The following is a 14,950-nucleotide window of genomic DNA, read 5'->3' as shown; positions in this document are numbered from 1 at the left end:
TACAAAATGACTCACTTTGGTCCAGGATGCTTGTCCCTTAGATCTACATGCCACTTCCTCAGAAACTGATGTTTTTAACTGAATAGTTCCCTTCTCAGAGAGACCTCCTCTGGCCCCCCTCTCTAAAAGGCCAACCCCATTCCAACTCTTCGTGCCTGTTCCCCTACCTTATTTTATCAGTGACTAATACGTTACAAATCGTACTTAGTTATTATTGTCAGTCTCCCGCAAGAAGGTAAAGTTTTGGGGACCAGGAATCTTTGTGTTATTTCTGTATCATTCCAAGCACAAATACAGATTGGTTAAAAGAGTACATTAAGGGGACACCTGGGTGGCTCAGTTGGTTAAGCGGCTGCCTTCCGCTCAGGTCATGATCCCAGCGTCCTGTGATCAAGTCCCACATCGGGCTCCTTGCTTGGCGGGGAGCCTGCTTCTCCCTCTGCCTCTGCCTGCCACTCTGTCTGCCTGTGCTTGCTTTCGCTTCTCTCTCTATGACAAATAAATAAATAAAATCTTAAAAAAAAAAAAAAGAGTACGTTAAGAAACAAACAAAAAAACCCTTTCTGGCTCAGGAAATTGGCTTTTAAGTTGGCTTTTTCCTTATTAGTGGTTGATACTGGGTACATTACTTAAAATGTCTAGGCCTCCTTTTCCTCCTTTGTAAAATGGGAAGAATAATGGTATGGATTTAAGACTGCTAGGGCAATAAAGTGGTAAGTATATAAAAATTGGCACACAGCAAGTGCTGGATAAATACTTGCTATTGTTAGCATTTAAACTAATCTGAATAGTTATTGAAATTGTATTTCAGTGTTGCCCAGAGCTTTTAGGATAGGAGAGAAGTCTAAAAACTAAGGATGCCCTCTGCGTTTTCAGCTCCATGGTCCCTCTTGTTGGGCCACTGACAGTTGAATAGGTGTGAAAGCGCTCAGTGTTTTCTCTCCCAAGAGAGGTGACAGGTTCGGATTACCATTATCACGCCACCGCCACCGAGGAAGAAAGCAAACTGAGGCTTGCCCAAGGTCAAATGACTTGCCCAGGGCCACTCACCTCAAAAAACCAGTGCATAAGGAACCCAGACCCCGATCCTTCCTCCTGAAATTGTATTCTCAGCTGCCTCTCTTCCAAGCTCTCCCTACAGTGAGGGCTGGGGGCGGGTCTCTAAGCTCAGGAGCCCTGGGTTCCCCCGGGTTTGTCACTTCCATCTCCTGCAATGCGCTGAACTTTTCCACACGCAGTTTTCCTGCACGGAAAACGTGGAAAACAAAGCCCACACCTCAAAGCTTTGTGTTCAGGATCACAGGCGAGGAAAGTGCTTCGGAGACTGTAAAGTGCTGCACGAATAACCTTTGCAACAGGCATTAAGACGGGAGCCCCCTGGTTGCCAGTCCCCGGAGACGCTCCCTCTTCCACCCCCCTCCAGGGCGGCGCGCGGCCCCGGGAAAGGAAGGAGGATTAACCCCTGGGCGCCTGTCTGGGCGTTTCTCCAGGCGGCGGGGGAGGAGTTCCGCCCCTCGCCCCCGCCCCGCCGCTCCTCTCCCTGACGCCCGCACTCGTGCTCCCGGAGTCGGTCTCCCGCCCAGGCCCCGGCTGCGCTCCCCGGTCCGGCACGGCACGCGGGCGGCCCGCCAGGATGCAGGCCCCGCACAAGGAGCACCTGTACAAGCTGCTGGTGATCGGCGACCTGGGCGTGGGCAAGACCAGCATCATCAAGCGCTACGTGCACCAGAACTTCTCCTCGCACTACCGGGCCACCATCGGCGTGGACTTCGCGCTCAAGGTGCTGCACTGGGACCCGGAGACGGTGGTGCGCCTGCAGCTCTGGGACATCGCAGGTGAGCCCCCGGGGGAGGGGCGAGGGCACGGGGGTCTCGCCGCGGCCCTGCAGTTCCCGGGCGGGGGGCTGCGGGCCGGTCCCGGGCGCCCGCACGAGACTTTTCCTGGTGCGCTGGAAACTTGGTTTCCGAGGAAACAAAAGTTTTTCTGTCTCGCTCGCTGAAACTTCAAGTGCATTCCCTGGCGCTTTGGCGCTGTTGCTCGAACTCCCTCGCACACTCTCCCCTGGGATCTCTCGACCCCGTGCGGGCCTCCCCAGGGACCTAGGGAGAGACCGTCTGGGGAGAGACTGTCTGGAGTTCTCGGTCTCTGGCTCTTTTTCCGGGCGTGGACGACACTGCCGGTGACGCGGCCCCTAGTGTCATGCCAGCCACCAAGGGGGAAGCCCTGAGACCGGTTAACTGCGGGCAGGAGCGTTCAGGGCTAGAAGGGCTCTTACCCACCTGTTGTCCCCCAACTGCTGTTTTTCTTTTTCTTGTTTTCTTAAGATTTTATTTATTTGACACAGAGAGAGATCACAAGTAGGCAGAGAGGCAGGCAGAGAGAGAGGAGGAAGCAGGCTCCCCACTCAGCAGAGAGCCCGATGCGGGGCTTGATCCCAGGACCCTGAGATCATGACCTGAGCCAAAGGCAGAGGCTTTTTAACCCACTGAGCCACCCAGGCGCCCCAAACTGCTGTTTTTAACTACTTACTTAGTTCATTACAACTCCTGCCCCCTCTCAGTCAAGCGAGTTTGAGGTCCTCAGCTTTGAGGAAGCCAAGGATCTTCGTGTATATGTTTTTGGAGCAAAGTATTATTTCCGTGTTTCTCTGTGGTCTATGAAAAGGAGGCTTGGGGGGGTGCCTGGGTGGCTTTGCTGGTTGAGCAGGACCCTGGTATTGGATCGAGCCCCGTATGGGGGTCCCTGCTTAGAGGGGAGCCTGCTTCTCCCTCTCCCTCCGTCTGCCACTCACCCTGCTTGTGCTCTCCCGGTCAAATAAATAAATAAAATCTCAAAGAAAAAAAGAAAAGGAGCCATGCACCTACCTTAGGGGCACTTTTGTCAAAGAGTCTATGACATTAGCCCTAAGATTTCTTGATTTGCCCATTAAGTTTTCACTGAGAGATCTGAGAAATGAGAAACTTCATTACAATGTTTGAGACCAGAGTTTACTTCTGAGGGTTTGTCCCCCAAGTTGGGTGGGGGAGTCAGGCAAACGTGAGGCAAAGGTGTGAGCCCTTGGACTGAAGCTGTTTGCAACCTGGCCATGTCCAACCCCTCATTACAGATCTTGGCTCTGTCACTCACCAACCTGCCCAGTGGCTCCAGACGCGTCCCTTCTGCTCAGTTGCATCCCTCTTAAGTGAAAAAGGATTGGCCATGGCAGTTCAGGAATCTTCCTGCTCCGACGTTTCAAGGTCCTCTGGGATTCTCTGTGAACAGTGCCACTTCACCTCTGGCTGTTCATTATGGTACCAGGAGCCTTTGCTTAAGTGCTGGACCCAAACCCGCCACTTCTCTTTCAGAAAACGGTTTCCTTTTTAGCTGGTGTATTTGTCTGGGAAATACTTAATCATGGCTGGAAGCAAGAGTAAATGTGGAAAATTTCTGAAAGGGTATTTCTGTTTCTGGGGACTCTGGTGCCTCTTTAATCATGAGCCGCTGAGTCTTATGATAAAACTTTTGGCATGTGAACAGATTCCTACATTTGGAGTCATCTTCAGCAGCTCTGGTGGCATAGGGGGTTATCAGCGACCAGACGATGCCATCAGCCACTGATTGGGCTTTTCATCTAGAAAAGCCACTGTGAGTCTCTGCACTTCGGTTGTTGGATGGTTTATTGTCTGAAAACTCTTCTGGCTGCGCTGATATATCTAGAACTCAAGTTTAGAAGGAACTTACTGTTTCAAAGGGGATGTAGCTGTCATTTAGACTTTTGTGTCAAACGCAAGTAGGGATGTGACCTTAGCATGTTAGAGAATGTCCGTGAATCTCAGTGTCCTGATCTAACAGAGAAGGTAGAAAGGCATAGTAATTAAGAGTCTAAATTCCAGAGGCGAACCACTTTTGACTGTTCCCTGTTTTACCCCACATGTCCTGAGCTGTTTTAGGCAAGTTTCTTAACCTCCTGATCTCAGTTGCCTTATCTATAAATTAGGCAGGATGCTTTCTCCCATTAAATAAGAAATGGGCAACCAACAAATGCCACCTAAAGGTGACAGTACCTATTATCCAGGAGAACCTCAGGGATTATTGTGACAATAACATGTATAATGGTAGGCAAGAAGGGCATGATACGAATGTGCTAAGTCATAATAAATGAGGAGTCCTATATTACATCTATAATCTGGTCCAGAATACCCGGCATCATTTTTCAGCTTTATCCGTGGTACAGCATGCTGTCATGAACAATTTAAGCACTAAATTTCGAAATGCCTCCTGAGGAGGCACCTGGGTGTCAACCTCATTTGAAGTCACCCTCTTTTCTCACCTGGACTATTGCATTAACCTCCTCACTAAGCTTCTTGCTTTCTCTCTAGTCTCATATGAAGTAATCGTTTGTCAATTTTTTTTTTTTTTTAAGAGACTGCATAGCAGGGCATATGGGTGGGTCAGTCAGTTAAGTGTCTGCCTTGGGCTCTGGTCATGAACCTGGGGTCCTGGGTTGGAGCCCCATGCCAGGCTCCCTGCTCAGCGGGACGCCTGCTTCCCCCTCTCCCATTGTGCTTTCTCTCTCTCCCAAGTAAATAAATAAAATCTTTAAAAAAAAGGAAAAAAGAAAGAAGAAATGCCTCTGAAGCTGTGGTTCTGGACTGAAGTTGCTGGGGAGGCTATAGCCACAGAATTCTGTGCAAATAAGAAATCTGAGGCATTTGGAAAGTCGGCTGTACAGCTATAGTGGTGTGTAGTATCTCAGGAGGGGAACTACTTTTTCCCAGGGCTCTGATGTTCAGTGGTAACCTGCCTTTGGCAGCCTCCAGCCCAAAGGCCCTCATGAGCTGTGTTAGAAGCTGGGAATCAGGCCCTACTTGTTGTGGGGAAGTTGGGCCCTTGTGGAAAGGTTTAGTGGAACATCGTGGTGACATATTTCAAGCTACATAGGTAGCCCTGTGAGGAGTGAATTCATACGAAATCCAACCTCAAGTACCCACTCAGACTCTAGTCAGCTAAGCGTACCTTACAACACCTTCAGATCAGCCTGTCTGTCCAGACCTAAGAATGCTTCTCTTTCTCCTTTGGCTCAACTCTGCTGTGTGTGTGGAAAGAACAGGTGAGGCTAAAGTGTGAACAGGAGGGCCACACTTTGAGGTGGTTGAGAGGATGGATGACATAGAGAGGACAGGCTGTGTCATTGATAGAATATCATATCCATCTGCAATGGAGGGAATCTTTGCTCATGAGATTTTTGATATTCATTTGATTCAGTGCCAACTCATGGCCTGTACGTGTCCAACTAAATTCTGTGATATGTCTCTTGTAGCCACTTTGACTGACCAGTCTATTCCTCAAAGACTCCAAAAAATACCTCTCAGGGGGTGCCTGGCTGGTTCAGCCTGTGGAGCATGTGACTCTTGATCTCCCCGGTCATGAGTTCCAGCCCCACACTGGGCATAGAGATTACTTAATAAAAACAAAAAACAGAAAACTTTTTTTTCTTTTTTTAAAATACCTCTCAGGGCTTGTGAAGTAGGCTGAAAACCAACATGGTAAATTCCACAAACCTCACAGGGAATGGCAATCATCCTGAGTCCCAAAGATTCTATCACGGAGGAGCAGCTGGGTCAGCTCTGGCTTCCAGAGCACTTGACAGTGTCAAGAGAAATTAAGTCCCTCCGCCCAAGGCCACCTACCTATTAAGTGGAAGAGCCCAATTAATACAGTTCTGTGTGACTTGGAATCAAGCCATGCTCTTAGAGACCACAGGCCTGTGAGTGCCTGGGTCATAGTTGGTCCCCTGGGATTATACCCTCCTCCCACTGAAAGGACTGAAAGGTATTACTTCTTTCATTTTGTTTGTTTCTTTCTTTCTCTCTCTCTTTCTTTCTTTCTTTCTTTCTGTGTTGCTTCTTTAGATTTACCTAAGGTTTTTCTTGCCTTCTTCCTATTTCTAATGTGTTTCTGGATATTAATCAGAACGACTGTACAGGTAGTGGGATGAAATAGAATGAAAATCTATTTCTGAAAAATTGATTCTTGGTTGTAGAGTTTTTAAAATAGATTTATCAGGAAAAAAAGTAAGCAAAAGGTTCACATTTGAGATTCTCCTTTCTATTCCTCTCTAAATCTGATTACTGTAATTATTCCATCAGCATTTTCAAAGAGAACGGTACAGTTTTGTCTAGAACTCTTTGTGTGCTTTGGGAGCACAGCTGGAGGATTTGGGACGGTCGTAGTAATAGCAGCTAACATTTCTTAAGCATTTATTATTATGTGTATAATACACATACTTAATTTTTAATTCCCCGGTAACATAGTTGGTTAAGTGGTAGTGCTGGAATTTAAAATTTGGCCATGGAATCCAGTACCAAGGTTTCTAACAGCTTTGCTCTACTTCCCACAATTTAAAAATAAAATACTTCGGGGGCGCCTGGGTGGCTCCGTCAGTTATGCATCTGACTCTTGATTTTGGCTCAGGTCCTGATCTCAGGATTGTGAGATCGAGCCCCACATCAGGTTCCATGCTGGGCATGGAGCCTGCTTAGGATTCCCTTTCTCCCTCCCCGACTCTTGCTCCCTGTCTCGCAAATAAATAAATAAATAAATCTTTAAAAAAAAATTAAAAATACTTTATTTATTTATTTTTTAAAGATTTTATTTATTAGAGAAAGCAGGAGTGAGGTGAGGGGTAGAGGGAGAAGTGGGTTCCCTGACCAGTCACCAGCAGGGAGGCCAGTGTGGGGCTCGGTCCGGGGACTCTGGGATCAGGACCTGAGCTGAAGGTAGATGCTTAACTGAGTCACTTAGGTGCCCTCAAAATAAAATACTTTAGACACATTCTTTCTTTAAAAGAAGATTTATCTATTTATTTCAGAGAGAGAGAGTGCATGAGAGCGGAGAGGAGGGTCAGCGAGGGGTGGGGAGAGAGAGAAGCTCAAGCAGACTCCCTGCTGAGCTCAAGCCTGGCGTGGAGCTTGATCTCATGACCCTGAGATGAGGACCTGAACTGAAATCAAGAGTTGGACACTTAACCGACTGAGCCATCCAAGCTTCCCTAGACATATTCTAAATATGTTTTAAAAATATAGTACTTGACGCTGGGAAAACTATGGGACCTCAGTTACTAGACCTTGCTCGACCTCAGATGCCTCATCTACAAAAAGGCTCTTGTTTCATTTTCCTGGGATATCACATTATGTAATCTCTTATAGTTTCTGCCAGTTCGAAAGTATTTTCAGTGTGCCCAGGTTATATGGGCCAGCTTCTTCCAACTTCTTCCCTTGCCAGCTTTGGGACGGGTGCAAGTCACTTACATGTCTGAGCTGTGGTTTCCTGTCTGTAAACCAAGGACAGTAGCAGAACCTGCTCCTTAGAGTTGTTAAAAAAATAAAACGAGGTAATTCCTGGGAAGTGGTGCCCGCTTGACGTATAACACCTGGTAAATAAATGTTAGCTCTTATTCTGTTCTTAACTGTTAGTACGAACTACTTTCACGTACATTTTCCTGCTTGATCTGCCCAGCATCGCTGAGGGTATACACAGATCAGGTAGTATTACACCTATTTTATATTAGAGAAAAACAAGAATCAGAGGTCAGGGACTTGCCCAGGGTTGCAAGAGTCAGCAAGTGGCCAAGGAAAAGTACTTCCATCAGGCACTTCTGTGGTAACTTCCCCTGCCTAAACTGTGTGACAGAGAAACATTGGAGGACATTATCTAACAGGCAGAGTGATGGGGAGGCAGCCTGGGCTTAGAGCCAGGAGCCCCGGGACATGGAGTCCCCATGCCAGTAGCCATGAGGTTCATCTTCATCACAGTGCTTTGTTGTTTCAGGTTTTATGAAATGCTTCTGCATTGTGAAATTCGATGCGGGGTGGTGGTGGTGGTGGGGTGGATACGGCAGGTTTTAGACTTGACTCTCTTCAGTGTCTAATTCTTAAAGACTGTAATTCTCCAGGGAGTTTTAGAAGAAGGGTCTTAAATGTCAACATAATAGATCTAGAAATGTAGAATGAGCTAAATTTGGCAACCACATGTCAAACAAACAAACAAAAAAATGTGTGTCAAGTCTGGGCTACTCTCTGCTGGGCAGTTTATTGCCTTGTTTCTAGCCTAGCCTGGCTAATTATAGATTTTCTAAATACCATCCGGACTAACATGGTTTATGCTTAGAGGTAAGCAGTGTGTACACGCAGTAAGATGGGGAACTTTCTAAGTAGGGTGAACGGTGTGTGGGCAAAACACCCCGGGGCTTTCTGTAGGGCAGTAGAAACTCTGTCACAGACATGTGAGCATTAGGCATGTGGGACAACTGTGTTTTAGAGGACTAGTTCTGACAGGAGAGCGCATAGGAGTCTGACCAAAGCTAAGTCATTTGAGAGAAGGACGGGATGGGGAGGAATAGCTCTAAGGGTGTGTGGCTGGTTTCTTCAGCACAAATGTATATGAAAGGGGCGGTATGTGTTAGAGACAGTTCTAGGTGAGGGGAAGACAAAGAAGGATAAAGAAGCGAACAAGGCATGGTTGCTGACCTCAAGAAGTTCACGGTTTGATGGGCGTGTGGCACCAAAGCAAATCACTGTAACAGTTAATGAACTGTATCAAGAAGGACACTCCAAAATATTCTGGTGGCACAGAGCTCCTGCCTGAACCACATCTGTCCATTCTCTGAGCTTAAAACTGAGCAGGTACGGGCGCCTGGGTGGCTCAGTGGGTTAAGCCTCTGCCTTCGGCTCGGGTTGTGATCCCAGGGTCCTGGGATTGAGCTCCGCATCGGGCTCTCTGCTCGGTGGGGAGCCTGCTTCCCTCTCTCTCTCCCTGCTTGTGATCTCTCTCTGTCAAGTAAATAAATAAATAAAATCTTTAAAAAACAACAAACAAACAAACAAACAAACAAAAACAACAACTGAGCAGGTAGGGTAAAGCCTCTGGCTCGTGGAATATATCCAGTCCTCTTACCTACAACCTGTTACTCCCTGTGATCAGTGATTTCAGGGCTCTACAGCTTGAGGCTGAAGTTCATCCTCTGGCTCTCTTCAGTTTTGTCTCCTTCTCTTGAGAGTCTTACATGTTCCCATGGCTTTAAACTCCATGCAGGTGTCTCCAAAAACGTGTATCTAATTTTGATTTCCATGACCTTCAGACCTACAGTTTGGTCTTCCTGCTGGCCATCTCCATCATGATCTCTCATATATCTGGCAAAATCAATATGTCATAGCAAAGTGGCATGAAAAAGCAGATTGTTGTTTTTTCTCTATTAGTGAAGTAAAATATACTGAATGTAGCAAAATCATAAAGTAGAAAATGACAGTAACAACAACAGAGAATACAGAGAACATCCGCAATCATCCTTCTTTTTTTTAAATTTTTTCTAAATTAACATATAATGTATTATTTGCCCCAGGGGTATAGATCTGTGAATCGTCAGGCTTACATACTTCATAGCACTCACCATAGCACATACCCTCCCCAATGCACAATCATCCCTCTTAATGATAAGTAGTAAAGGATGATATTTTATATGTCTAAACTAGGCATCTTTCCCCATTCTCTGGACTTGGTATATACCTTTCCCATAGTCACTTGGACTTGAAACTTCTGCCATATTTTCTTCTTTGACCCTCCCAACTCAGATAGTGATTATGCTTCTCTTGCCACTGCTGTAGACCAAGGACAGTGCTATTATTACTTCCCCGTTTTTCTTCTGTAATAGCCATCTGACTAGTCTCTTCTTTCTTCAATTTTTATGTGACCCAAGGTCAAGTTCATCTTTCTGGAACATTGCTTTAGTGGCTCCCTATTGCCTATAGATTATGCATGTCATGAAATGAGGAATTAAAACACTAGAGATGAGGTGATAGGAAGGCTGATGGCAAAAAAGAGGACAGATTTCAAGTCACAGAACCATTGAGGGAAGAGTGGGTGAGGTCCTAGCAGGGAGTCCTTGAGGCTTGACCAGGTCAAGAGGAAACATAGGACCCATGTCATTGTGGCTTGTCATGAATACAGCTATTGTCTTTGAGTGTTGAAGCAGTACTTAAAGATTTGTTTTTGTTTTATTATTCTGAATTTTATTTACAAAGTCATTTTAAAATTTGAGCATTTGAGAGGTGTAAGATTTTGCCTGGGAAAATTTATTCATTCTCTTGGTGAGAAGAGGAACTAAGGGATAAACAAAGTGGATCAATTTTTGCAGTTATGGAATATGATAGTCTGGTGGGACATAAAGCGGAGAGATAATTATTTGATCACTGTTTTGATGAGTGTTCTGAAGGGGAAGTGTTAAAAGAAAGTCAAAACAGGACACCTACCCTAGCTGTGGTGTGAAGGTGAGGAGACATGGTGTGGTCAGTGGTAATCTGGCATCGCTGCAGGTTACAATACAGGAGGAGGGCTTGGTGAGGGAGCAGCACACAAACCATGAAAGGACATATATGCTAAGCTAAAGGTCAAAGGTAATCTCTTACATTGATCAATTTTCCAAGGCAGTTTTTGCAATTTAAACACCACACTGCTTGTGACAAATATGTCTTATCATTTCTAATTTTGGAGGTGAGGAAACTGGACCAAGCCTGAGTAGAACATGGTGCCTGACCCACAGTGGCCGCTCACTGACAGTGGTTGGATACTGGAGTCATCACTCACCTGAAGAGTTTTTGAGAGTAGTTGCTTTGTAGAAAGGCTTAGAGCCCTTTCTCTCCATCTTCTTATGATTCACTCTGGGGAATCCTGCAAAGTTTTCAAGTCATTAAGAACCACACTGCCCCTGCCTCTCTTTACTTTTCTTTCTTTCTCTTAACTCTGAGATGGAGACTCCCAGAGGTATATGCTGTCCCTGCTTCTCCTGGGAGTAGAAGTCATGTTTATTCCATCAAGGCAAGATCCTCATCTTCTAGGTTTAGTGTGTTAGAGTAGTGTCTGACTTGGCAAGGTCAAGACTCTGTAGCCTGGGTTTTACATTACTGAGTTCCACCATTTTTTTTTAACTGTTTGTAAATTTAATAGAGAATATGATCGTAAATTACTCTTTGAAAATAACTCAGGTTTTAACTTCCAGCATTCCCCACTCCTTTTAGTTTCTTACTTGTAGGTATTAATCAAATTCTATCTCTTCTGTCTTGAAAACTAACTCCGTGTTATCCCTTTGTGGTGGCCTGTGTCTTCTTCATCACTCATCAGGACCACTGTAGCAGCTTCCTAACACCTGTCCCTTCCTCAAGCTCCGCCCCACCCCATCGGTTTGTAGTCCTCAGAGGTGAGAGTTTTGAGCATGACTTCATTCTCCAATCAGAAATGCTCCTGTTTGGCATTCTTTGGTGGATCACCATCTCTTTCAGAATTAGAGGCTAAACTTTTTTACCGTGAAGTTTGAGGTCACCCATTCCAGCCTTATCTCTCATACCTCAGACTCTTGACCATTCCAGATCTCTTTCAGTGGCTTCAATTCACCTCTCACCTCCTCTGTGCTATGGCTCATATGATAGTCGCTGGCTAAATATACTTTCCTCTTTTTCACTTAGATAACTCCTATGGATTCTTGGTCACTCAGCCCATCTCACCTCCTTTAAGAAATGTCTGTTGAGCTCATGTGCCCATGGAGGTGCTGTTTCTCTGTTCCTGTAATAGCCATGCTTGTCCCGGCTTAGAAGCCTTCTTAGAAGCCTTCTTAGAAGCTCTACTGGAATGTCTTTCCAGTCTATAACCCTAGCTCCCAGCGTTGTTCTTGGTAGTTAGCAGGCCTCAAGTGTTTGTTCATTCAAGTTTTCTAGTCAACTATTTCATCATGGCTTCAATTCTCAGGTATATCATTGACCTAAAAATTTCTTCATTAAAACAAAACAAAAAAATCCCTTAATTTGCTTATGCTTGAAAGATTTCATAATTTTATGAATATTAATGTATTAAAAATGTAGACACTATAAATCTGATAAATATGGTAGTCACTTTTCTGAAAGTAGCATTCTGTTTCATTTTTTCATCATAAAAACTGGGGAGTGACCTTAAAGACCATTCTTAAAAGCTGTACTTCATCATTTAACCATGTCTTTATAATTTGGAATGAAGTGTCATTCATTTGAAGGTCAAGTGGCAAAACTATTGTAATGATTTTTTAACACATTAGAAGAAGTAATAATTTTGGAGGGTAATTTTCACAAAGTTAAGATCTTGAGGGCTCATCAAACCCAACCTTTCCTTTTATAGAAGAGAAAGCAGTGCTCTGAGAGAGGGTTTGCCTTTGTTTCTCAGGCTTTTAGAACTAGTTAATAGTAGATCCGGAACCAGAATGCAGGCATCTCTGGGTTATTAATGATGAAATTTGAAAAATTAAAAGCTGATTTTTTAACATTAGATGTGTTGGTGTAGTCTTAAGCACTGAGACACAAAAGTAATTGAATTTTATTCCAGAGGGCACCCAGCCCTCTGGAAATTTATGCAATGCAGAAGACAGGATGACGAGATTGGGAATACCCAGAGACTTCCAGGTCTGGGTCAAATAACATCCCTAATATTATTTCCTCTGCTCCCCATTATGAGGCTGAAAATTTGGCCATTTGAACCTCTTCCTTCCTTGCTCTCACCCTGTTTTCGTTGCCTTGCTCCTTCCCTTCTTGCTGGTTCACATACCCTTCCCTTTGTTTCCACATATCCAAATCTTATCTAATGTTTAAGACTTATCTAGAAGAAAAAAAAAAGATTCATCTAGAAGGGCAACTCCTCTGCAGACTTCCCTAATTCTCTCATTCTTCTCTTGAATCTCATGCAACCTTTTTTTTTTTTTTTTTCCCTCCCTGTAGCACTTCTTCCTTTATCCTTGTATTAAGAGTTATTTTCCACCTTTCCCATATCCTTGGTGTGCTTTAGCAGACCTTGCCACGGTTGTGACATGATTTAATGAAATGACTGTGAAGTCAGCAGAGAGGTAGAGAAGAAGAAAGTACTACACTGTGGGGAGAACCAAGCAAGTGTGGGTTTTTTGGGAAGCAAAGGAGAATTTTAGGAGAGGATGGTCAATAATTTCAGAGAAATCAGAGTTCTTTCTTTTTGCTCCGTGGCCCTACTTATTGTAGCCTCTTTTAGCTTGATATATTATTATTATTGTTATTTTTTAAAGATTTTATTTATTTATTTGACAGAGAGAGAGAGATCACAAGTAAGCAGAGAGGCAGGCAGAGAGAGAGAGAGGGAAGCAGGCTCCCCGCTGAGCAGAGAGCCTGATGCGGGACTCGATCCCAGGACCCTGAGATCATGACCTGAGCCGAAGGCAGCGGCTTAACCCACTGAGCCATGCAGGAGCCCGTAGCCCGATATATTATTAACCTTTCTTCCTCATCAGCCTTGCACAAAACTGTTCTCTCAAGAAGAGTGATGAAAAACTTAGCTTCTTATGTAATCCCTCAGCCTAATGTGGACAAAGAGAATATCCGTAGAGAGAGGGATTCATGCAATTTGCAGTCTAATTTCACCAAAATTTAAAGGAAATTGACAAATTATTTTTTGGGAAGACTATTTGTCCGTACAATGTAATGTGTTATTAAGAGCCAACATTTAGGGTGCCTGGGTGGCTCAGTGGGTTAAGCCTCTTTCAGCTCAGGTTATGATCTCAGGGTCCTGGGATGGAGTCCTGCATCTGGCTCTCTGCTCAGCAGGGAGCCTGCTTGCCCTCCCCTCCCTGACTGCCTCTCTGCCTCCTTGTTATCTCTCTCTCTCTCTCTGTGTCAAATAAATAAATAAAATCTTAAAAAAAAAAAGAGCCAACATTTATGGAGTGTCGGGCATGGTACTGTATATGTGTTTTGTTTTGTTAAAATATTTATTTATTTATTTGACAGAGATTGAGAGAGAGAGAGAGAGAGACATAGCGAGAGAGGGAACACAAGCAGGAAAAGTGGTAAAGGGAAAAGCAGGCTTCCCACTGAGCAGGGAGCCTGAAGCGGGGCTGGATCCTGGGATGAAGTCAAAGGCAGATACTTAACGACTGAGCCACCCAGGTGCCCAGTACTAAGTGTTTTTATGTATCCTTTCATTTATTGCTCACAGTGAGTGGATCTAGTAGGTCCTGTCACTAGCCCCATCACAGAGCCAAGAGAACTTTGCTTAGATGAGCTAGAAAACAACATAGTCAAGGAAGAAAAAAAAAACACAAAAAACTTTTCAAAAGTCATAGAGGTCGTGAGGGATGGTGCTGGGTAGGAACAGAGATGTTTTCTGTTTGCTGTCTTCTGACTACTCTGTTCTGCTGTTTCCTGACTGTGATACAACAGTGCAGTCCTTTTCCCATTCCAGAGATTAAGTGGCATTTAGAAGATACACATTATTTATTTTAAAAGAAAAATTATATTTTGAATCTTGATAGTTTTAGATAGAGCTAAGAATTAAATGAGCTGAATTCTTTGCACACATCATTGCTGAGACCATGGGGTTGGCTTGGCTTAATAAAAACCATCTTTTTTTTTTTTTTAAATAAAGATTTTATGTATTTATTTGAGAGAAAGAGAGCGTGAGCCTGGGCAGGGGTGGTGGCTGGAGGAAAGGGAGCGAGAGAAACAGACTCCTTTCCCTACCCGTGCCCAGACTCCCACTCTCTGAAATAAATACATAAAATCTTTATTTAAAAAACTAACAATCGGTTTTTCAAGTATCCAGAAACAATAATATCATAGAAAGGAAGGGTGGAAGAATTGTAGTGACCTATTTTAAAAATAAATTTCAAAATATTCTATTTAAATCCTGTATTTATATTTAAATTTCAGGCTGTGTATGGGGTGGGAGGGAGAAACAGAGACAGAGAGAGAGACAATTAATACCCCAGTATCCCAGGTTTTTTGGTCAGAATTTATTTTGACTGAGTTCTGACACTACTCAGCTTAGATGAGATAATTCACTTGAATGGAGATCATGACCTGAACCGAGGGCAGACTCTTAACTGACTGAGCCACCCAGGTTTAATTTATTAAGTTCAATTTATTAAGTAGTT

The 14,950-nt window shown here is 44.3% G+C and overlaps 1 protein-coding gene across 1 annotated transcript in view; it reads left to right on the top strand.

Moving 5' to 3' along the window:
* Positions 1–1,420: 1,420 nt before the first annotated feature.
* The window catches only part of RAB38 (RAB38, member RAS oncogene family), a 57,704-nt gene continuing 44,174 nt past the window's right edge, over positions 1,421–14,950 (top strand). The window contains exon 1 of the mRNA XM_059391599.1: positions 1,421–1,835. Coding sequence (XP_059247582.1) covers positions 1,634–1,835 — 202 coding nt within the window. The 5' untranslated portion in view covers positions 1,421–1,633. The remainder of the gene's footprint in view (positions 1,836–14,950) is intronic.

Source organism: Mustela nigripes, chromosome 1 (genome assembly GCF_022355385.1).
Source record: "Mustela nigripes isolate SB6536 chromosome 1, MUSNIG.SB6536, whole genome shotgun sequence".
Taxonomy (NCBI): domain Eukaryota; kingdom Metazoa; phylum Chordata; class Mammalia; order Carnivora; family Mustelidae; genus Mustela; species Mustela nigripes.
This window is presented reverse-complemented; position numbering and strand designations above follow the sequence as displayed.